Raw genomic sequence first — 22593 nt, forward strand, 5'->3', positions numbered from 1 at the left:
TTCGGTGGGGATTTACCATGATGGCCAGACCTGTCGTCCTGGGGGGACTTGCCTGGGTGGGATTCAGTCACATAGAAGACTCCGCTGTGCACATTTTTGCTAGGGAAAAGAAATATGGGTATCATTGTCATAGGTATATATCAGCTGGCTGATTTCCTCTAGCTTCTGGGGAAGGTGTTTTGCGTGTTGCATCTGCAGCTCGAACTGTTCCCCTTCTTAGCCCCAGCTACCCCAGAGCATGTGCACTATACGTGTCGTGGCATCTAGGCATTCATTCACTTCCTCCCTGCCTTTCGCAAAATCCGTCCACCAATCACTTCCTCGCCTTCTTCTTTCCTTTACGCTTCTTGCTCGACTTACTTTTGTCGCCTGGTTGTTGTTCGACAGTCTCGTCGACCTCTCCATCGCCGTCACTGTCCTCCGTCTCCACTGCAGGAGCATTGGGTGCGGATGGCACGAGCAGTCCTTCACCTAGCAACTTAGCTCTGCACTCTTCGAGAATCTTCCTGGCTTTTTCATCGTCCCATTCATTGCTCAATGAATTAGAGCCGAGAAGTTCGCGATAGAGGTCAGCGACGGGCGCGACGTTTGGAGAAGGTAATGCAGAGGTGATGGAAGGCGTCCCACCGCTTGCAATCATAGCTTTGCCGGCCTGGGCTTGCATTCCCTTTTTGCCTCTTCGTAAAGGGAGCTTTTTCTTCGCGGCTGGCCCAGCTTCAATGACAGCACCATCCAGATCCTCCTGTTCGAGTTCTCCGTTGTCCACCATTTCCTGTAGTTTCCTCTGTGCGGATATCTGCATCATGGCGTCACGGTGTTCGTCTCTGAGACCCTCCATCAGGAGGTCTTTCGTAGCATTATCTTCTTCGAGCTGTTGGATTTTCCGATTAAGCTGCTCAATCTGCGTTTCTTCAAGAAATTTGACTCGTTCCATCAGACTCGTGGTCAAGGTCTTTTCTTCCTGATATTTGGCATTGAATGATCTTGTCATCTCTTCGAACTTGGAGCTACGTTTGGCCAGTCGCTCCCTCTCCTTTTCTAATTCTGGAAGGCGTCCTTTGGCAACCATGTCATGCTCCTGTTCAAGGATTTGCAGTTTTTGTGTGGCAGCGCGGCCTTGTGTGATGGCTTCTTCGGCTTTCTTGCTCGCTTCGGTTGCTTTATCCACTGCACGTTCCACCACTTCTTCAAAATAAGCCCGTTGACTCTCCAATTGACTTGTCAAAAGATGGGTATACTCCAAGGCCATATTGTCCATTTTTGTAACATCCAGATCCTCCAGACCTTGAAGAGCAGTGGGTTCCCGAGCTCTTCCTGGCAGCTCGACCAATTTCTCACCTGAACTCCCTGCATTCTGGATGATGCGGTGCACATAGCCATCACCAACATAATCCCAAACTCGTTTGGAATCCAGATCAATACTAAATGCATGACCAGTTTCTTCAAAATGAGTATAAGCATGTTTCCCTTCATATCTCCCACAGCCCACTTTGGCACATACGAGACATTGCCAGAGACTTGTTTCGACGTGACAGACTTCACAATCTCGTGGGCCATCATATACATCATATTCTCCTTGTACTTTGCTCTTGAGTTTGTAAGATCCAAGTCGGGAGGAAAAGTCATCGTGAGTATAGCGGCACACGGGACATCCACCACCGGACCACTTTTCTAAGCAGGAGCAGTGGAAGACATGTTGACATGGTATTGTCAGAAGACCCGTAGTCTCATCCATTCGCTCCAGACAAACAGGACAAGTAGGTAATTCGATCAAGGAAGGAGTTCGAGGTGCGAGAGGTTTTAATGAGGTGCTGGCGGGAATAAATGGGTCGTTGGACATACGGGGATAACTTGTTGTAGGCGAACTGAGACCACTGTTCTGTTCCATTGAAGAGGTATGGATGAGCTCAACAGATTTGAGGAAAACAACATGACAGGTTTCTGGCTAGAGAGATGTTAGTTTAGATCAGGTCATGGTCTCCAGACAGTTGACTTTACCTCCATTGTGTTGAACACTTTGCCATTCCATTCATTTTGCCATTGTCTTGCTGTTTTACCATGGTTGAACTTCATCAAGACCATGTAACGGTTTGCTCTGGATGTCCGCACCATTCGGAAATGGCTGACTTGGGATCTTGTCTCTTCTCCCACAAAGGAAAGAAAATCAGAGGGTGTCATGTAGGAGGGTACAGCGAGGATACAGAGGGTTGTACACTCTTCATCTTTTGGTGGCGGATGTGCCTTGCCCGAGGAGTGATTGCGCAGTCCATCACTCCAGAGATCACTGGACCGATATGCAGAATCTTTGTATGGGTAAAGACCCGACGTCTCTTCGGAATCTCTGTAAAGATGAACAATGCCCCAGCCTTCAACCCCGCCATTATCTTCCAAAGGTTCATATCGGCCTTTCATGTGACGACCGGAAATCGATGTACCAATGCCTTTCTCGATGATGTTGTCATTCTGACCAGAATGTTCTCCACCTGCTGATTGCGACGCCATATCTGCGCTCTCCAGGACAATTGTATCCAAGCGAGGGTCCTTGGAGTCGGAGTGTGAAATGTCCAACTTGGATTCGAGATCATGGAGGGTAGGTTGCGAGCGTTGTATGGTAAGAGGTAATGATTTTCTCTGGTCCGACAGATTGACTCGCGACTGTCTTCCAGCCGGTGATCGTGTGAAAGGCTTCAAGGTTTTAAAGAATTGTGATAGATTCGGTGGATGTGATTCTGGGTGTTGAGTACTGGTCTGGTGATCTGTAAAGAGTTCAAGAGCAACATGAAAGAAATAGTTGGGCATTCTGATCAGGCATGCTCCAGTGAGGGATCAAGGGGCATGTATGCAAAGAAGAGGTAGGCATTGATCAAATGAGATTGAGATGGAAGAGATGCAAAATACGAAGGCGGCGGTTAACATGTGGCCATGGGAGTCATTATGGAGGTGGCGACTGGCAGAGGTTACGCGGGGACAGTGTCATGCTTTTCAGGTTCTCGAAACATCGGTGCAATTGCATTGGTAGTAACACTACGAGAAACATTGAATACGGAAGAGAAAGCTGAATTGAGAGGTCAAATGGTAATTGTGATTGTCCCCTCTCTATTGCTTGGCATTTTGGCCACAGCAATATGAAGATGGTTGTTCATTGCTAATCAATGCGTGTCATTGTATGTCATGATTCAGAAAACAAATCCTCCAAGAACGCCTCGAGTTATGAAATCAGTGAAGCCGCTCATTGCTTACTGACCACCTCGAAGTCTCAGAACCAAATGCAAGGTGCTCTCCTTCTGGATGTTGTAATCAGAAAGAGTTCGACCGTCTTCCAACTGTTTGCCTGCAAAGATCAATCGCTGCTGGTCGGGTGGAATACCCTCCTTGTCTTGGATCTTTGATTTGACGTTGTCAATTGTGTCGGAAGATTCCACCTCTAAAGTAATCGTCTTGCCAGTCAAGGTCTTGACAAAGATTTGCATACCACCTCGCAATCTGAGAACAAGATGGAGGGTGGATTCCTTCTGAATATTGTAGTCGGAGAGGGTTCTGCCATCTTCCAATTGTTTACCGGCGAAGATCAATCGTTGCTGGTCCGGGGGAATACCTTCCTTGTCTTGAATCTTTGACTTGACATTGTCAATTGTGTCTGACGACTCAACTTCTAATGTAATGGTTTTGCCAGTGAGAGTCTTGACGAAGATTTGCATACCACCACGGAGACGGAGGACAAGATGGAGAGTAGATTCCTTTTGGATATTGTAGTCGCTCAAGGTGCGTCCATCCTCAAGTTGCTTTCCAGCGAAGATGAGACGTTGTTGATCAGGAGGGATTCCTTCCTTGTCTTGAATTTTGGACTTGACATTGTCGATGGTATCAGATGACTCGACTTCAAGGGTGATGGTCTTTCCGGTGAGAGTCTTGACAAAGATTTGCATACCGCCACGAAGACGGAGGACCAAGTGAAGAGTAGACTCCTTTTGGATGTTGTAGTCACTCAAGGTGCGGCCGTCTTCAAGTTGCTTTCCGGCAAAGATCAGGCGCTGTTGATCAGGAGGAATTCCTTCCTTGTCCTGGATCTTGGACTTGACATTGTCAATGGTATCGCTGGATTCGACCTCGAGGGTGATGGTCTTTCCGGTGACTGCAGGAGAAAGTCAGTATTGAGGATGAAGAAGTGGATGATTGCGGGGTTCACATACGGGTCTTGACGAAGATCTGCATGATTGCGGATTGATTGTATGAGTAGTCTGAGATGAATGTGTGATGAGATGTTGGAGGAGAAGAGAGATTACAAGTCTCAAAAAGAAGGTTGAAGTGGATGAGGTAAAAGAAGAAGAGAAGATGGATGGATTGAGAGAAGAAGAGAGACTTAAGTAGCAAGGTGGCGGATGGAAGGCACTGGCAACTGGCACTCTGAGGCAGCGGCGATTAGGCAGTCACGGGGTGGCCACTAGTCGCTACTCACAGTCACAGACTCACAGCCACTGCACTTCCCGGAGTGACTGCGGCCACTTCCAATCGTGGTGGGGCTTCTTCTAAGAACTGGAACCTTCCGACACCCCGGTGAGTGGGTTGCTCTTGCTCTTGCACCATTTGGCCAGCCATTGTATCAGTTCAATGCCCGTACTATTGATTTCATATTTCATCAATGCAGGTGATGAGTCAGTTCAACTGTCCTCATTATTGCTCCTCTATCACACTAGGTGACGGCCAGTGATATTAGGTAATACGACCCTGGTGTCGGCATCTTTGTCACTCCCCGACACGCGGATGCCTGTTGGTCAAACAGATTACCCTACCCTGTATGCCCTGCCCCCACGGGCTGTCAACTCCCGTTCCCATTCCAATTCATTTACCAGAACTCGAAGCTGGCAAATATATTGTCTCCAAATCATGCCATCGCTTATGGATGAAATACTGAATTGACCTGTCTCATGCTTCCATGTTTGATCAAGATGATTCAGCAAGCAGATATGGTGTGCTTATTCAACGCCCACATTATCGCTGCCAGCGCTTATCAGTTCCTCGGAACTCCCCCCGCAAATCAGCCTGATGACGTCGTACGCCGAGAATTGTTGGCCACCCCCAGCCTGTCTGCTTGATGCCTCGGGCGCCACCTTAGTCAAAAATCCAGCCTCCTCACGTGCCTGACAAACTTCACCTCTGGTCAATTTCTTTTTCCTTTGGTGGCCAAAAAACAACATTCCCAGTGCTGAGAAGGACAATTCTATCGCAGCCTCGTTAAACCTATACCGTGAAACTTATCTGCGCGATTTCCTGTGCCTAGCACTAGGCAATTTTATCATGCTACTCTTCAGTAAAAAGAATGCAATATTCCGCTGCGCTATGTAATGGAGTCATCTCCCACTGATTTTGCTGGCTGGGATGGGCATTCCGATCCAGCAGCGGCCAGATGCTTTCTCCGCCGTCATGGCCGAGCATGAACGTGACTTCGTGTAGCGGCCTGCTGCCATGGTTGTCGCCGATTTCTAGAAGCTCTGGATCCTCATCCAAAAAGAGTTGGAGCAGGTGCATTTCTCCTGCATAGGCCGCAACGTGCAAGGCTGTTCTACCCAAGACATCCTTGATGCCAGCATTGGCGCCCATCTCCAGCAACAAGCGTACCGTTCCTTCCCGCCCGTGACTTTGGAAAGAACATTCCACCAAACATAAGGCGATTGCCCCTGATAACAGATTTCTCACTCTCGAATCTTCCTCCGCTTGTCACCCCATTGCAATCGACTATTAGTAGGTTTGCTACCCTTGCCTCTTAGTCTTTTTCGGTCTTGCACACATTCGGTACTGTCACTCACCTCAAACGGTGTAGTACAGTACAGCAGCTTTTCTTCTTGTTGGACAGCCATCCTCTAGCTACCTGTACTTTCTCTTGGTGCTTCCAGCCTGAGAACAAAAGTCAGCATTCGTCTTGAACGAAACATCTTCAGCGGCTACACAAGACCGTTCATGCAATCTGGATCCGGCTACGACTGAAGCCGAAGCATGCCCGCCAGGTCTTTGTTCTTCCCACACCTCTCGAGGCTCCCAGTATCAAAAGACCAGGGAATACTTTCTTACCAGAATTCATCTTCGACCCTCTTGTTTGGTTAAGACAACAAATCTTGCAAAAGGAATCCTCCTGAACTGACCCACATTTCTTTTTGTATGAGCAAACTTGTTCAGACCCTGCCGAGGCGCATCGATGGTAAGTCCTTGCTGTTTGTGCCCAGTGGCCACACTGAGAATGATATATGTCTTCAACATAACACATGGTTGAACTGATGTTTGTATGGAAGTCCTATGATTCATACTATCAGGTATCGCCCGCTTCAATTTTCAGAATAGGATGCATCTTGATAATATAGTCCAATTTGCAGATACCAGACGCTTGCTCACTGCTTTACAGGGCCATAATGCAAAGCTATGCTTTTTGTTTTCTTTGACGCACCTTAAAGGAACCCTTTGTTGGTCCACCGAACCGCATGGTCAGCCTTTGGATTTCGGCATTCAGACTCTGTGCTTGGATGTGTTGTCGATAAGCCAGAGTGCATAGGTTGAATATCCTGACACTGTCGGCTGCAGCGTTGCTAAATTCCATGATTCTGGGCTATCACGCAATGCAATCCGGAGAATTTCAATTTCAATCAGGTTGAGTTTTCTTTGAACCACGCTGAAATATTGGTGCCATGGCTATATGGAGAATGTAAGGATCTCTCAGTATATCTAGACCCAAAAATCTGGTCTGCTGGTGGGATCATTGTGAGGAAGCTTTATTACTTTTTTCTTTAGCTACAAACAACAGTCCTCAGGAACGGATAATGCTAATACAAACATGTGTATCAGTATCATTAAGCTTGATTGACAACTCTGCTTGCAAAAATGGAAATGCATCTCTCAATCTCGTCATCCTGGGCATAAAAGACTGCTTCATTGTTGGTGCATCCTGGTAAAAACGTCCCCAGTCAATTCAGCCAGCGGCGTATGTTGTACAAACTTCTGTTTGTGTCAAAATCATGAAGCGAGTGTTTTCAATGCAAGGAAGGAAGTCTTTGAAGGGAGCTTTATCGAGATACAGTGCCACAGTGGCGGTCTTCGAAGTTATCTTGGGGTATCATTCGACGTGCTTGGACCGCATACCATGAATCCAACAACCAGGAGTCTGGCATTCCTCAACCCCTCGAAGGTTGCTAGGCAGTACAGCATTTTGTTTACTCTCCTGGTGAGAGATACATCTTCCTTCCGTCTCCATCAACAATGCAAATCGGTATACTCCAGGAAACCCCTCAAATCCAACCCAATTCAATCACTCTAATTGGTGGCTATGTCTTTGGCAAGCTCTCCCGATCCCGCGTTTCGACCAGAAGATCAAGCCTTGAAGATGTTATTTCCAAATATTGCAGATACTGCCAGCTCGTTCGATGAATTTTTCAATGAAGAGATGTACAAACTTGACGCAAGATCTGAAGATAGTTCCGAGCAAATATCTGAGCTTGAACCCCTGTTCAAGCATGAGACAGCCATCGAGGATGATTTTGGACTTCCTCCTTTCAACGACTCACCTGAACTGGATCACTCCGCTGTTCAACCCTGGCGGGAGGGAGTGTGGTGTTTGAAGCAAACCAAACAACAGCATGCACCATTGATCATAGAAAAGACCCGAAGAACAGAAATCAAGATTCCAGATCAAATCCAAACAATGAATTTCTCCAGCCACCATTGCCGAGACTCACTCTCACCAATAGAGAGCCCTCAGGTATCTCAAACAAAGAGATTCACAACGAGTCCAATTTCAACCTCATTCAGACCCAATCTTACACGACCACCTTTTTCACGCGAGGTTACTCTATCGCCGACACCCATGTATGCGCAACTTCCCATGTCTCCTAAATATGGTCACGAGGATATCAGTACATGGCAGCAAGATTTTCAAAATTTCCATCTGCGGCAGGTTCACGATCAAGTCCAAGAATTTTCACTTGGTTCACCATCTAGGGGCACTCAGCATAGTGCATTGGTGCGAAACATAAACAACACAATTACATCCCAGAACGGTTCTCTTGAGATGTCAAGCCCAACTATTGAGCAGGCATCTACGGCGCATCGATATTATCAAAATGCGATTGATCCTGTGCTTCTGGACCCTGTTCAATCAATTCAGGGAGAATATAAAAATCTCCACAGTCTTCGATCGCTTGCATCACAGTCTCCATCAGTAGTTGAACGCAATATTTCCTTACATTCCCCTCCTAGTGACAGTCTAGCATCATCAGGCAGTTCAAACCATTCAAGAGGCACGACTACCCAGACGGTGAATACGAGCATGAGCATTCATTCACAAGCATTCTTGTCTCCAACTACTATGGCCTCACACCCTCCATTACCCACTCTAGCACCAGAAGAAGTATATCCCGTTCTCGCGGCACCAAAACCACAGAGACTGACGCATCGGCTGCTGCACAATCAACGGCTCCATCAGCCAAATGAGCCATCCTTGACCAATACACTCCTCGACAGATATCCCAATTTTGACCCGCAGGAGCAGCAGATGATGCAACCAGGTCTGTGTAGCACGCAGACATACGAGCAACTCCTATCCCCTAGAGTCAACACAACCCTACAATACGCAACAGTCCCTCCAATCCCACCACTACCATCACAAGCGCATGCATCTCTCCCAATCTCATCCTACCCATCCCTCCCCTCTCTTGCCCCCGCCTCATCCTACATCTTTCCCGATAGCTCACCCTTCACGCCACGCAAGCAGCGACGCTCACCAGCCCGGTCCCCCTCTCCAACATACTCACCCACTGGGCAAATCACCGTAAGCCCACGACGCAACCCGCACCGCTCTCCAACGCGCAACTTAACCGACTATACACACGCCCACAGCCGTCGGAAATCCATCCACAAGTACGGGCCCATCAAAGGCACCACATGCAGCACCGCTACAAACGGCCTCTACGTACAGGACGCCCCACCACTCCCAACCTCATCATCGCACTCACAGTCTCAACGACAACGCGCCCGCTCACAGTCGCGCCCACCACGCACGCCGAAAACGCCGCGGACACCGAAGACATCTTCTTTCGGCGGTGGTGGGGGTGGAGGCGGAGTCGGCGGCCTCATGGTCGATTTCGTCAACTTCACGCCCAAGGACTCGGCGAAGCTGCTGAGCGATGTGGCGCCCAGTGGGAGTTCCAAAACCCGCGCGCGGAGAGAGATGGAGGCGCGGGAGAAGCGCAAGAAGTTGAGTGAGGCGGCGCTCAAGGCGGTCAAGGTTGCGGGTGGAGATGTTTCGGTCTTTGAGAAGGCTATCGTCATGGCTTGATGGTGGAGGTAGGATGCTGATTCGGGTTAGAGAGGAGCAGAGGTGGTCTTGCCATGTTGATTTTCAGCTTTTATGCGCTGGTTTGTGGTAAACATGTGAGGCTGCGTTTACCTAGTATGATGTGGAGATGACACTGCATCGTGTGGCTTTGTAATAATATGTAATATCACTACTTAACTCTGAGGCGGTCGAGGAGAGGGAAATCGCATGTTTGATCCCTTCCGATGTCTAAGACATCATGTCTTTCGTGCTTCCTTCTGTCGCTGCGAAAGCTGCATCCGAACGACCAGTCCCTTCATGTCTCTTTCTTTTAGTTCATTTACAAGCTTTTACAACTCGTTTTCGACCCAAAACATTCCAAAGCGCTTAAGAATGCCGTACATATGCCCTTTGCCCAGACCAGGTTTATCCACCTCCATTCATCGACTACGAATACCTAGTATAAGTGGATCATGATATGGCAAGAAAAGAAAAGGGGGCCTGGCTATTCGAGCCTGTAGATGGAAACCGGATAACCGAACAAAAGGCGCCCTCGAGACCCGGAAAATCTAGTATCAAGCAAGCTCGACAGCAGCGGCTCTCGAATTCGAAGCCAACTCAGCGGGTCTAGATTTCGCATCCAGCTCATTCGGGCCCTTGTCCGAGTACTCGGAGTCCACTTCATACCGGTGCTGGGTGCTACCATCGGGCATGCCAGCCAGCTCCGACGTCATAGGGCTGCCATCACCCTTGCGGCCCCAGACGGCTGGACTGGCATAGCCAGGCGGACTCGGCGGCAGTTCCTGTGGTTGAAGGAGCCGTGAGTGCTGCGACTGTTGGTGACGCTTCCGGAGCGCGAAGTACCAGAGCGCGAACGCGCCGCCGCCAAGTCCCACGACCGCGGCCGTGGCGATGCCGCATATGGCTTTGGTGGATAGGCCGCTCTTGGACTCTGGATTGGTGGTGTCAGAGGTGTCTGTCTCGGTTCCGCCATTGCCGCTGGATGTGCCGGTTCCGTTTGCTGCGCCTGAGTCGGAATTCGAGCTGTTAGACGACGTTAGTGCTTTCAGGGTCCCCGTCCAGGTGGATTCCCAGTCTGGAGGGTTCGATGCTGATTTGATGGCTGTGTCTGTGGTTGTGATTTTCTTCACGTTTTGAGCAGAGTGGTCGGGGCCAGGTGCCTGGGCTAGAAACATCATGTTGGTGTGGGAATTCTGGCTGAGGAATGCGGCCTGGAGGAAGGCTCGGCCGAGGTGGTAGGGAACGGTTTCAGTGCTGGTCCATGGACTACATGGGAAATACGGTGTTGGTTTTGATTGAAGTGGTGATTCAAGGGTGAGGTTCAGGAGCGCGAAGGGAACATTGATGTTTGAGGTGTCTGTCCCGTCTGCGCCTGAGGAGAAGGAAAATACCAGGTAATGTGGTGAAGAAATGATTTCCGGGTATTCTGGTGCCTTGGTGTCCCAGAGGTATAAGTTGAGCTCTTCGCTATATGTCACAGGGAGGTGAGATGCAATTGCATCACAGGTTTCCTTTGGTAAGTATAGGTACGGCACGCCAGGCTCGGGTTGGATCTCGAGTCCGATCGCTTGGTCCCCACTTGTTTGCAACAATCCAGATATTGTGCTCTTGTCAGTGTTTACGAATGCAGATATACCTCTTGTGACGTTGAGAGAGATGTCGAAGAGCTTGAACGTCGTGCTGTCGGAGGTGATCGGCTCTGTGAGACAACGCGAGCTGTCGTAACCACCAAGGATAAGACTTCCCCCTATATTTGCTGCCACAGATCCAACATGTAGGCCGAAGGACTTGGACGGGATATACAAGCTAATGTAGGCTGAATTAAGGGTCAGGTTGGCTTCGAATTGCGATCCGTTAACACCAGTCCAGGAGGCTAATTCTTTGGCTCCGTAAAGAGAAAGCTAAATAATCATTAGCATTGAGGCATAGTTGGAAGCATGAGTATGGGTAAGATACCAATCCAACATTGAGAGTGTATGCCGCTCCACCAGGATACATGGCCCTCATACTATCCGAAACGAACAAGCCATGGCGATCCAGGTAGGCAAGTGAACCGGTATTGCCATTGCTATACAGAGTCATTCGACTAAATGCGTAATAGCCTGTACCGTCCAGACCAAGTAGAGATGAGACTCTATCATCCCACTTTGTAGGATCGAGTGGCTCACTCTGCTTTTGCGAGCCATTGTTTGATTTCCAAGAGTCGGATGGTGTCCATTCTGCTTGTATAGGTAAGGCACAGTCTGCGTTCAACGCACTGCATGCGCCACTCGACATGATGATGCTGGTTTCGGAAAGACTGGGAAAGACGCTCAATTTCTGGTCGGGGAAATCTACAGCCTGGGTAATGAACCACCAGGGGCCTTCAATTGTCAGTTGGCATTTTGTTCAAATCTTTCCAGGATGTTCCCCTTTGAATCGAGAACGGCTTACCATCGGGACCGATAGATGTAGTCGTGTTGAATGCGATCTGCCACGGGCTTGCATTCGGATCTTGAGCAGCAGCAGTAAAGGCGAGCAATATAAATGACAGGATGAGGTTGCTTGGAGCCATCCTCTGAATCAAGTTGATCACTGTGCAGGGAAAAGCAGTGATAAACGGTAGAAGACAGTAAAGAAACGAGCGCAGAAGAAAGGGAACGAATCGAGATTGGGAAGGAAGGAGAGAAGAAAGGCAGATGTCCTACCTTCACTACTACTAACCATGCAGTACGGCACACAGGGGCACTCGGTTCAGACATCCTGACGAGTTGGATACTGACATTAGCCAGACCCGTATTCTCAAGCCAGAGATAAAAGATTGCTGGGAGTAGAGGTCTATAGTTGACCACAAGTTGTAGTGTAATGTCGCACATGATGGGTGATGAAGAACCTGGAGGAAAGTTCAAACAGTTAAGTAGCCGCTAGACTAACAAGGCTGTTAACTAGTGCGGCTGAAGTTGGGATATTTCCTATTCGCGAGAAAGATGTCAAGCCTCTTTCGATCTCTTGCTAGCGAAACTCGTTTGGAATTGAAGGGTGGCCCCATTGCTTGGACCCTAAGAGATACTCCCTTGCGAAATTGCTACATAGGTAAGCATCATGACTCGGATCGTGGCCATTTGCAAAGTTCTGAATCCATTTCAGGTAAAGTCTTTCTTTTCGTCTGTTCATGTTATCATTAAATCACACCTGCTACACCCTGCATCAGGCGTTGAGGAATTCGCAAACCGTTCCCGCTTTAAGCCGTCGAGTTTGCAACGCCGGAATAGTGATTAATCCAATTAAAGATCTCAGTGTGCCAAACAAGGCTGTTCTCGCGATTGAGGACCCTGTAGAATGTTAGCGAAATGCTATCCTGTCCACCAGACCCAATAACTCACCAATGATTCTCATCTGGAAAGTTCAAGAACCTGCTCGGGACGCCAAGCTCTTGAAGGACATTGAAGAGGAATATGCCTTCTGAAACAGGGAGGCGGAAGTCCAGATCATTGTGGATAACAAAATGAGGAGTTGCCCAGTTCTGAATGAAGTTGATGGGGTTCCATCTCTCAAAGTTATCTCGATTGTCCCAAAGAGTGCCGTTCATATCGTGTTGAGTGAACCAGAGTTCTTCGGTAGCGTATTGACCAACCATATTCGTGACTCCATCATGAGTTACCAAGGCTTTGAATTTCCTGCCTAGGTCATGACCTTGGATCCAATTGGTCATATAACCACCATAGGAAGCACCAGCCTCAATGCCGTTATCCGTGTCGATATATGGAATGTTCGCATCAACATATTCCCAGACTGCAACTAAATCCTCATACGGGTAACCACCCCACTGGTTTTGAATAGCATCCTGAAAGACCTGACCAAAACTGTTGGATCCAACCGGATTGGGAGCGACCACCACATAGCCTTGGTCGGCCCAAACTCTGAAATTCCACCGCGTGCTCCAAGTGTTCAGATGAGCAACTTGGGGACCACCGTGGACGATATACGCAAGGGGATATGTTTTGTTAGGATCGAAATTCGTTGGTGTTACGACAAATGCCTGGACCTCAGCGATACTCCCTTGCACGAAAATCTCGGACACGTCCTGAGGACCTAGACCGGCAAGTTCACCATCGATCTCATTGGCACGTAGAAGATCTGCAACAAGAGTTCCGTTCGATGAGATGATATAAACATCACGAGAAGACCAGATCTTGGCATCGGAAATTAGAATGTTGCCATCAGGTAGAACGTTCAGGGCTGACAAAGCCCCTTGGTCGGTGATATTGGTGGGAACGTAGCTTGCAGACGCAGACAATGGGATCTCGAAAACTCGATTGTAGCCTCGGTCAGGTGCACCCACAAAGATCGAGGATCCGTCAGCAGTCCATGAAATATGATCGGGACTTCTATCCCAATTCTCCGCCAGTGATGTGATGTTGAAATCGCCACCTGAAACATCAGCGACATATAAAATGTACTTGTCTGATTCGTAGGAGATGCCATTCATTTGAACGTATGCCAATTTGGTGCTATCTGGAGAGAAAGTGGGACTGCCTGTTGCGCCACGAGCATCCGGGGGAGTTGAAGAGCCAGAGAAAGCATTGATTGGGACAGGCTCAGTTGAGCGATTGTGAGGAACCAGGTAGATTATTGAGGATGTGAAGTTGGCCGCGGGTAGGTCAATATTCTTCGTGTTGAAAACAACGAGACTACCATCAGGTGAGATATCGTATTCGGAAGAATCATCTCCAACTACACTGGGGCTTTCTGCGACAGTAGCATTGGCTAGGCCATGCACAAGATTGGTGAGGTTGCCTGAGAACGAGAACTCATCGCCTCCAGTCAATGTTCCGGCAAAGACATTCTTATTGCGTTCCGAGCGCCATACATCCCAATGACGAACGTATATGCTGTCGTAAAATCTTGCGGTGCTGAGTGGAGGTTCGGCGAGTAGCTCATTGTATGCTGTACCATTTGGATAGGCTTCAGCATTGAAAATGAAGTTGATGTCCCCCGATGGAGTGGTTCCAGCCTTCAAGCCAGAGTAGGGTGCCGGAAAAGAGGTGATGAGATAGCTGTGTTTATGTGTTAGGAGTGGTCAAGTGTTGGGAACAACTACTCACGCGTCTTCAATTGCGGTAATATCACCAGCGTAGAGACTAATTCCACCATCGTCCTCTTCATTCGTCCCATTGATGTAGATGATGTTTGTCGCATTTGGGCCGGCGAACAGAATTTCCGAGATGTCTGATCCATTGTAGAGAAGTGATATCTCTCCGGTGGTCAAGTTCAAAGTATTCCAGACTGTTGTCGTCTCGTGCGCATCCCAATCATAAGTTGTAGACGTGAAGACTCCGATTTGCTAGTTATTCGTGTCAATACTTCTCTTATATCAGGACGACCTCGACTTACACCTGAGGGATCAGGTATCACTGGACTTCTCCGTGGAGCAGCAAGCATGAGTCTATTGCCCATGTTAGCTTAACTTGACGACATCTAGCTATCTCAGTGATGTTACGAACTCTGGGGTGATCGCATGAGCAATAGGCAATGAAGCAATTGCTGCAATTGCAGCTTGGCGCATGCTTGTCTTCATTTTAGCCAGCATGGAGTTGAAACAGGTAGGATGCAAGAACAACCCACGGGCATGGGCTGTCAATAAATCTTTCAAATGTAATCATGGGACATCTTGTGCTTCCATGGCTGGTGGCGATGTTCAATTCAACTCCCCGAGCAACCTTGTACAAAGACCGCAGCTAGCCGTGAAGGCTTCATGGTCACCATGCCTGATTAAGCAAGTAGCGTTTATCAATTGTCTTGTTTCCATTGCGGAGAATGGTCAGAAGTAACGCAGGTTCGTAGTAACATTACAGTTCCCCGAGAAGACGTCAATGGCATGAGCTATGGCAAGATAACCAGCTGGGTAAATGTGAGGGCAGGATGGTGAGTGGTCGATATGCAGCGAGGGCCAGGAACAGTAGCTGCCTCATTGGCTTCACGAGAGCAAGGGATCACAGAGCTTCATCCCTGCTATCTTGAATCCTCATTGTTCATGGTCTGCAGTGACTCGCAATGGATACATCCACATCGACACATAGTTGACATGTAGGGTTACTGATGAACGGGTTGATATCGCAAAGGAGGAAGGTGTCATGATGCCCAGGAGCAGTAAGCCTTTGGCGTCCACTTGGCATTATCTTAGGTAGCATTTCCAAACAGAATAGACATGCCATGGCAAGGATTGATCTCGTCATACTTCACAGGCACAGATACGCACAACAAGGAAGAGAAACCCATCGGCAACCGCCGATCCTGTTCTGTCGAAAGCTATTTCAGAGAAACACGCAACTGATGTGCCACGGTGGTTAAGCATCACTCTGAATATCAAGCTCACAATCAAGACGCTGACAGGGACAACTTCGTACAACTTATTTCACGCCCAGGACCTCGGCTTCGCCTGATCGTCATATGTGGAGCGGCAAACCCTTAGAAACCAGCCTGGCCTGCAGCTATCATTTCAATTCTCGCCAGAGCTTATGCAAGCTAGTGATCACCTCTCTCCGATCAAATCTGGGCAAAGGGTTGATTAGTATTGAACGCTACACAAATTGGCGAGCAGCACACCTTCCTCCATTGGAGATCGCCCGAGTTTACCAGCATTAGTCAAAGATTCATGGGACCTGTTGACAATGTGCTCAACACCAGACGTCCAGATCTGGACGGAGTCGAACGTGTCTGATGTAGACGAGATCTCAAAGTTTCTAGCTTGCTCCGAGATCAGTTCTCTGAACTCTGGCCCATCAGTTGATGTCCTCGTTCTCTGCGGCAACGCCATTTTGCCCATAGCCGAGGGGGTCTTCTCTGCCATTGAATCCAGACCAGATATAGCAAAAACGCTGGTGATATGTGGAGGTGTCGGCCACTCGACGTCTTTTCTCTACGAAGCCGTGCGCAAAAGCAAGTACTCTGCCATTCTGCCCGAGATAAATGGACTTCCGGAGGCAAGAGTACTCGAGCGCATCATGGTCGATTTCTTCCCACGCCTCGATGCTTTAGTCAAATCGAACGCTGTCAAGCTTATCATTGAGGACAAATCAACAAATTGCGGTGCCAACGCGATGGAGACAAGACGTGTCCTTGATGGTGAGAATATCTCACCCCGGTCTCTCATCGTCGTGCAGGATCCTACGATGTCACTACGCACCGTCGCTGCCTTCAAGCATACATATGGCGATTACTCGAAACCTCCTGTTTTCTTCGGCTGTCCAATTTTTGTCCCCATGCTTTCACTTGAACACTCTACCAAGCATGCCGTTCTCAGTGTGTCAGGACTCTCTGCGTCAGATCTTTGGGAATCTTCCCGATTTCTTGATTTGCTCATGGGCGAGATACCACGGCTGAGGGATGACGAATTTGGCTACGGCCCTAAGGGCAAGAATTATATTTCACATGTGGACGTTCCTGACCATGTAGAAAACGCGTGGGCGAGACTGAAAAGGGTTCTGCAGCCCTCAAGGTAAAGATGGAGTGTTTCGTCTTTCAGTCTATGGCAAGCGTCGTCCCATGAGTCATTCAGACAGGCGTGCTCTCTTGTTCTGTCTTTTGATGGTCCAGCCTTGTTCCCTCCATACCCCAAGTCAGTCACACAGGCAGACGCGCACTTTTCCCAAGCATTTCCCTTACGATCTTCATCGAGTCAAGTCGTTTCGACAATCTGAAGACCTGCTCTATCAATCCCACCACCCAGGGTTACCACGCCCACTTTGGCCCTCGAATCTCAAACGCTTATGCATGCCACACTCCTTGATCACAACACGCAGTGTCCGATGACCAAGCTCCTCGCACGGTTTGTTGTTCTTGGATTGTTTACAGAGAGCCATCTTGTCGGATTCCGAGCCCTTGCAGCCGTGATTGGGGCAGTGGACATGTTGTCGAGTTGATTCGCACATGACTTCGATTCAACCTCGGATTCGAATGTGGACAAGATTGATATGATGGTGCCAGCCACCTTTGAGGAGGTTTTCTGAATAAGAATTTGAAGATGCCGACAAGGGACGAGCGCCACTAGGAGGATTTTACCTGCAGCGGAAAGGTAGGCCACTTGCGATGGCCTTGACCAGAAAGGATTGACGCAAAATTGGTAAGGAAAAGCACTGTCGATAGATTTGGAGGTGTGAGAACGTTCATTTGGTTCTGGATACGAAAGATAGACGACCGCCTCCTATACTATTTCCAGTGAGAAACTAGTCTCTCATATCTACGACGCGAACTGGCAATCCTCCACTCCAATCTTTCGATCTTCCATGGATCTGTACCAGAAGAATTTTTTGTTGTGGCCTTTGTGTTTTGCGACAGTGCTCCCAGAGAAATCTGCGATAAGCCGTCTGCAATCAGGGGCGAAATACAGATCCAACCAGAGGGTTACACCAATCCAAGAAATCCAAACAACGAAACCCATCCTACAGGACGTATCACGGCGACAAGGGAGACGGCCCAAACTTGATGACCCTTGGTACAACTTTTCCCGGGTGTGGATTCCGCGCCAGTAGGCCGCACACACGGTTCACTCACTCGACGAGTGCAATGTTCAGCCTGCCCTCGATACCTGTTCCCCATGTCCAACGTCCGCAAACATATCTATCCCATCGGAACTGGCCGATCATCTGCAGGGAAGACTTAGACGTTTATTTTCCTTTGACGATGAACAGAACACAAGTTTCGTGTTGATTGATTCTTGCATATTCTTTCTGCTTCCTCAAGCACTATGACGGCTTCTGCAGCATAGGAGATGCAGCCATGGATTTCCAGTTGATTTCCTCGTCGCAATTGGACCGATTCCTGGTGTGGTCCCCGTGCAGCCAACCATCCCGCAGTGGAAACTTCAAAACCAACAAACAACACAACCAGCTGAATCGGATAATTTGTTCAATGCGGAATACTGAAGCCACTTGACGCAATTCCCTCGCCTCCGATTCTGATATATGCACGACGTCTTCTCAAGCATCCAGTCCTGCAGAATCCAGCCAACGACCGCACATGAGTATGAGGATGGTGGGGCTCCGCGACGAAAGGGAGAAAAGAACACATCGCGTAGACACCTGGACAGTCACTCTATCCGACCAGGAACAGGAACAGGAACAGCACGCTCCGATATCTTCCGTGTGTTTCGATGCATTTCCCGCTTCTTTGCATAATTGCAACACCCTCGCCTGCACGTCGGGCTTTTCTTGACGACTCAAACGTCTTCTTCGGTTCTAGTTCAAATCTAGAATTCCAGCGTGAATGTACTATAGGACGTGCTCTGGAGAGACACGAATGGTGATTTCCTCATTCACTACAGTCGTGTAGGCGGTCCCGTGCTGAAACCTGCTCTGCGCGATGTCAGTATATGTTTGGCCATTTCGAGCCTGTGAGATAGATGAGAACCAGATGATTGATGCCTCATACCCGGTCTCCAACCTTCGAGACATTCTTGTTAAGCAAGGATATCTCCTGTCTTTGGCAGTTTTCACTAGGGGCACTCATCTGGGCTTTGGAAAACATGTAATGGCTCTGGGTAGTGATTAAACATTAGAAAAACAATTGCCATTTGGTAGTCCGACAAATCGAATCAACTTCACACATTCTAAGCTCCGAGTAAAGGAGGTTGTAAGCCCCATTCTGAGGCGGACGTCTCCTAGCCCATACCCGTTATACGCTGCACTAGCAGCCTGGGAAAAGACCCTCAGACTCCGTGACGATTCTTTCAGAAATACCGATAGAACTTTGCCCACCCAGGACGAGTCATTGTTCAGAACCTTCGAAACGCCACTTAGATCAATGCTCTTCGACCTTGCGCCGTGCCTCTTCCAACTCCCTCCTTTTCCTAACCGACTCCTGCACCCAGTTGATGATCTTACGATTCGTAACCAGCGCACAAATGATCCCAAAGCCAAAGAATACTCCCAAAATGACATAGGCCACAATTGGTCCTGATTGGCGAGTCCCCGAATGTTCCATTTCATTCGAGGTCGGTGCAGGGAGCACAGGTGTCGTTTGAAGCTGGCCCGTCGGCAACTGGGTCGCTGAAGGGTTGAGGTCATTTGCGCTTGTCTGAGACGGGAGGAATGGCGAGAGAATTTGTGTTTGAAATGTCGTTGCAGGCGTTGATGATGTCAGTTGAGAGGGAGGTCGTGTGCTGAGGCTGAGTGGTGGGCCCTGAGATTGATCAAGGAGGGAGAGTGCGCTTGATCTTGTTCTGACTTCTTGGGTGCTTTCACTTGCCCTTTGGAATGGCGATTCTGCTGGGACGCTGAGCACTCTATGCACACTTCCCCAAGAAGTCAATTGAATTGCAGTGGCACAAAATTTATCACCAGAGATTCTCAAGCAGTCAATTTCCGCTGATCCCGAGCCCGCAGGTACATCGATTATTCGGTTCTGCGTTGGCTTAGTCGTGAGGGTGGTCCATTGAGGTTCTTGGTGAGGAACATCCAAGATTGAGGACTCTGTGAACGGATGTGTTGCTCCATCAGGCAAGTGAGGGTGAACTTGGTGTGGAAAAGGCGGAGGGATCTCATGAGGATTCATCTTGGAGGACGAATGATGAAATTGTAGGTATTGCAAGTTGTTGGCACGAACTTCATCGACACAAACTTCAACGAACAGGAGACTCTCAAGAGATGGGGCACAATAGTGAGGGAGTGTTTCATGAGAGAAGAACTCGCCAGAAGAAATCATGCAACAGGTGTCAAGGACAAGATTGGAAGACTGACATTGTAGTGACTGACAGGAAGAGGCGGCAAAGCCAGTGCAACGACAAGTGAAGAGAAATTTGAGAAAATGACAAAATGGAACCCAAGTCAAAAATTGAAGTTGAGTGTTCAAGTGCGCGGCAAGAGATGCAAAGGAAAGAGCCTCCACTTCACTTTCACCACGAAAAGCCGAAGGAAGGTGCAACGCGAATTGAGCAGGAACAAGCTGGGCTTCAAGGCTTTCGGCTCCTTAAACACCTACCTGGGCTCTGATGCGGACGATCTATCTCTCTTGCTGCTCTATTTCCAAGTACTCCAGGCCCGTGAACTCGCTTGATAAAAGGCTTTTGGTCGAGCGAAAGATACTAGAGCACAGTGACGCTTTAGTGTAATTCGTGTCATTATATAATGTTGTCATTATCGTGCAGCTGACGGTCTACACGATGCTTTAAGCATCCTGCTCCAGTGCCACATCTGTCGCCGTGGCAATCGGTCTTTCATCCTGGGTCACCGCATGATCTCCTGTCGTTGGGTCTTCAGATCTGTCATCAGCAGTAGATGAAATAGCTCCTTGTTGTGGTGCTCTGCTAGGAACCTCCTCTTCTGTATCCATCTGTAGGAGGAAAGTCTCCCACAGTTCGATCAACTATGTGCACAGTTAGCCTTGACAAGACCGATATCTTGGGGACGAAATAATCTCACCTCTTTTTGAGCTTCCACAGCTCCCTCCAGGAACGTCTCGACTCCACTCTTGAAATCTTCCACTTTTTCTCGTTCAAATCTCTCCAATTCACCTCTCATCAAGCGGCCCATATCCTCAAAGAGTAGTCTTGCCTGATGTGCTTTCTTCTCGGCATCGCTGACTCCAGCGCCCACCTCATTCAGCTTATCTTGCTGGCTCTTTCCTTGCCTCATAAGTTTGTCATGCGCGCTCCTTCGTTTGGCCAGTTCGCTTTCTGCAGTATGCCATGAATGGAATGCCTTTTGCCGTTGCGAAAAAGCCTGTTTCACACTTCCAATCAACCGGATGTATTCATCAATCGTGATACCCAGAGTCAACACATCTTGCATTGCCTGTCGCTCATACAACTCTTTTATTCGTACCTGCACATCGGACAATGCTTGTAAGGGACCAGAGAAGACCGGGGACAGCTCGACTTGCGCCAGGTTGCCCAGTGAGACGGCAAACTCTCCCGCAGCTTCAGCAAGCCCTTTCCGTTGAATCACCACAGAATCTATAGCTTTCATCAAAGCTTTCAACTGGCTTTCAAGAGCATCGAGGTAGACTCTTCGGTCGTGAAACCAATCATCATGCTCGACGAATTTCCCACCTGATCCACCAACGTTGATTCCGAGAGAACTAAACATGCCCTTGTTCTGACCCAAATCTGGTTCCCGATTTTCCTTGTTCTTGACATCAATGTTGAATGCGTCGCTTTCAAGGAAGATCTTGAGGTCAGCATCATGGTGTAGAATGGGATGGCTCGCGATTTTGTTCAACATTCGTTCTAATGCTTGTCGCCTGGATTCCACAAAGTTGGTATCGAACCGACCGACCGCTTGTTTCTCTGGCGGAGGCGGCACGACCACACCGGGATTGTTGTTGTGCAGGGAGGTATATAGCCATAAGAAATCTCGGTATCGCCTAGATACGGCAAACTCGGGAATCTTGTAGGCTTTCGATGTTGTCTATTCCTTGTGAGCAGGGCAATCATCCATGTTTCCACATTCTACTCTACCTTTGTGCGAACCTGATACACGATATGACTGCTAGTCAGATCTCCAACCTTGTGAGGGTCGCCCACCAGTATGTCAAATGTTGGTTTCGCAGCCTGTTCTAGGCTGACACTAGGTTGTGTTTGTCGAGAAGCTCCGGATGTCTGCGGTTGGACTGGAGGGGGTCCCTTGACTCGGCCGATGGGAAGTGTAGTATCTTCGTAATCCGACGTTGGGAAGGCAGGAGAAGTGGCAGAAGGTGGCCTGGTTGCCCGTGCATTAAGCTCTTTTCTCGGAGGTGTCGGTGCCTGGTCGGTAGATATGGATGAAGCGGCAGGTGTAGGATCTGCACCTAGAGGGCCAAGGGGGTCAAATGCATCGTCCACAGCCTCGAGCTTCGTCGGTTGCACTTCGATTTTACGAGCCGGGATCTTTCTCGATGCAGAAGAACGTGGTCCACTGGAAGCTGATTTTACTGATGGGGTGGAGCCTTGAGCAAGTATGAGCATATGTTTCTAACAAGTCGAACGTTCAGAGCACGAAATACCAGTGGCAGTATCAGCTTTCACAGAAGTAGGGTCTGGCTCTTGGGGATCGTCTGCTTTAGACTTGGATGGGACATCTGCCGCACTGTCAATCACGGTTCGAGAAGCGCATGTATGTGTTCGATCTACTTACCGCCCCAAGGGGAGTCTATATCCATAATGGCAGGTTGAATACTCCCAACCAGATTCGTGCGAGGTCACTGTCCTGGTTGATGTTGAACGGATATGCCTGTTCTTCGATAATGCGGAGCATCCAAGTTGAAAGCGCCACGGCATGTATCAGCCGGAGATATGATCCGCCGACCCCGAGTCCTTGGCAAGT

General features: G+C 48.8%; 7 protein-coding genes across 7 annotated transcripts; 2 read left to right on the forward strand and 5 right to left on the reverse strand.

Moving 5' to 3' along the window:
- Window positions 1–313: 313 nt before the first annotated feature.
- LTR84_010966 (uncharacterized protein) lies at window positions 314–2799 on the reverse strand (the record flags this gene model as incomplete). The annotated part of the gene is made up of 2 exons (XM_064854499.1): window positions 314–1945; window positions 1999–2799. 2 exons carry the CDS (start codon window positions 2797–2799, stop codon window positions 314–316), a joined length of 2433 nt encoding a protein of 810 aa, XP_064709225.1.
- A 4510-nt stretch (window positions 2800–7309) lies between these two features.
- On the forward strand, window positions 7310–9316 carry LTR84_010967 (uncharacterized protein; the record flags this gene model as incomplete). Its single annotated transcript, XM_064854500.1, has 1 exon — window positions 7310–9316. One exon carries the CDS (start codon window positions 7310–7312, stop codon window positions 9314–9316), a length of 2007 nt encoding a protein of 668 aa, XP_064709226.1.
- A 554-nt stretch (window positions 9317–9870) lies between these two features.
- On the reverse strand, window positions 9871–11870 carry LTR84_010968 (uncharacterized protein; the record flags this gene model as incomplete). Its single annotated transcript, XM_064854501.1, has 3 exons — window positions 9871–11217; window positions 11273–11679; window positions 11750–11870. 3 exons carry the CDS (start codon window positions 11868–11870, stop codon window positions 9871–9873), a joined length of 1875 nt encoding a protein of 624 aa, XP_064709227.1.
- A 666-nt stretch (window positions 11871–12536) lies between these two features.
- On the reverse strand, window positions 12537–14873 carry LTR84_010969 (uncharacterized protein; the record flags this gene model as incomplete). Its single annotated transcript, XM_064854502.1, has 5 exons — window positions 12537–12627; window positions 12679–14352; window positions 14401–14639; window positions 14690–14741; window positions 14800–14873. 5 exons carry the CDS (start codon window positions 14871–14873, stop codon window positions 12537–12539), a joined length of 2130 nt encoding a protein of 709 aa, XP_064709228.1.
- Window positions 14874–15966: 1093 nt separating this feature from the next.
- LTR84_010970 (uncharacterized protein) lies at window positions 15967–16797 on the forward strand (the record flags this gene model as incomplete). Its single annotated transcript, XM_064854503.1, has 1 exon — window positions 15967–16797. The coding sequence occupies one exon, from the start codon at window positions 15967–15969 to the stop codon at window positions 16795–16797; it is 831 nt and encodes a 276-aa protein (XP_064709229.1).
- Window positions 16798–19093: 2296 nt separating this feature from the next.
- Window positions 19094–19846, reverse strand: LTR84_010971 (uncharacterized protein; the record flags this gene model as incomplete). The annotated part of the gene is made up of 1 exon (XM_064854504.1): window positions 19094–19846. The coding sequence occupies one exon, from the start codon at window positions 19844–19846 to the stop codon at window positions 19094–19096; it is 753 nt and encodes a 250-aa protein (XP_064709230.1).
- A 612-nt stretch (window positions 19847–20458) lies between these two features.
- Window positions 20459–22429, reverse strand: LTR84_010972 (uncharacterized protein; the record flags this gene model as incomplete). The annotated part of the gene is made up of 5 exons (XM_064854505.1): window positions 20459–20656; window positions 20713–21699; window positions 21750–22216; window positions 22274–22348; window positions 22405–22429. 5 exons carry the CDS (start codon window positions 22427–22429, stop codon window positions 20459–20461), a joined length of 1752 nt encoding a protein of 583 aa, XP_064709231.1.
- Between the last annotated feature and the right edge of the window lie 164 nt (window positions 22430–22593).

The sequence above is a fragment of the Exophiala bonariae genome (genome assembly GCF_035927105.1).
Source record: "Exophiala bonariae strain CCFEE 5792 chromosome Unknown scaffold_5, whole genome shotgun sequence".
Taxonomy (NCBI): Eukaryota; Fungi; Ascomycota; class Eurotiomycetes; order Chaetothyriales; family Herpotrichiellaceae; genus Exophiala; species Exophiala bonariae.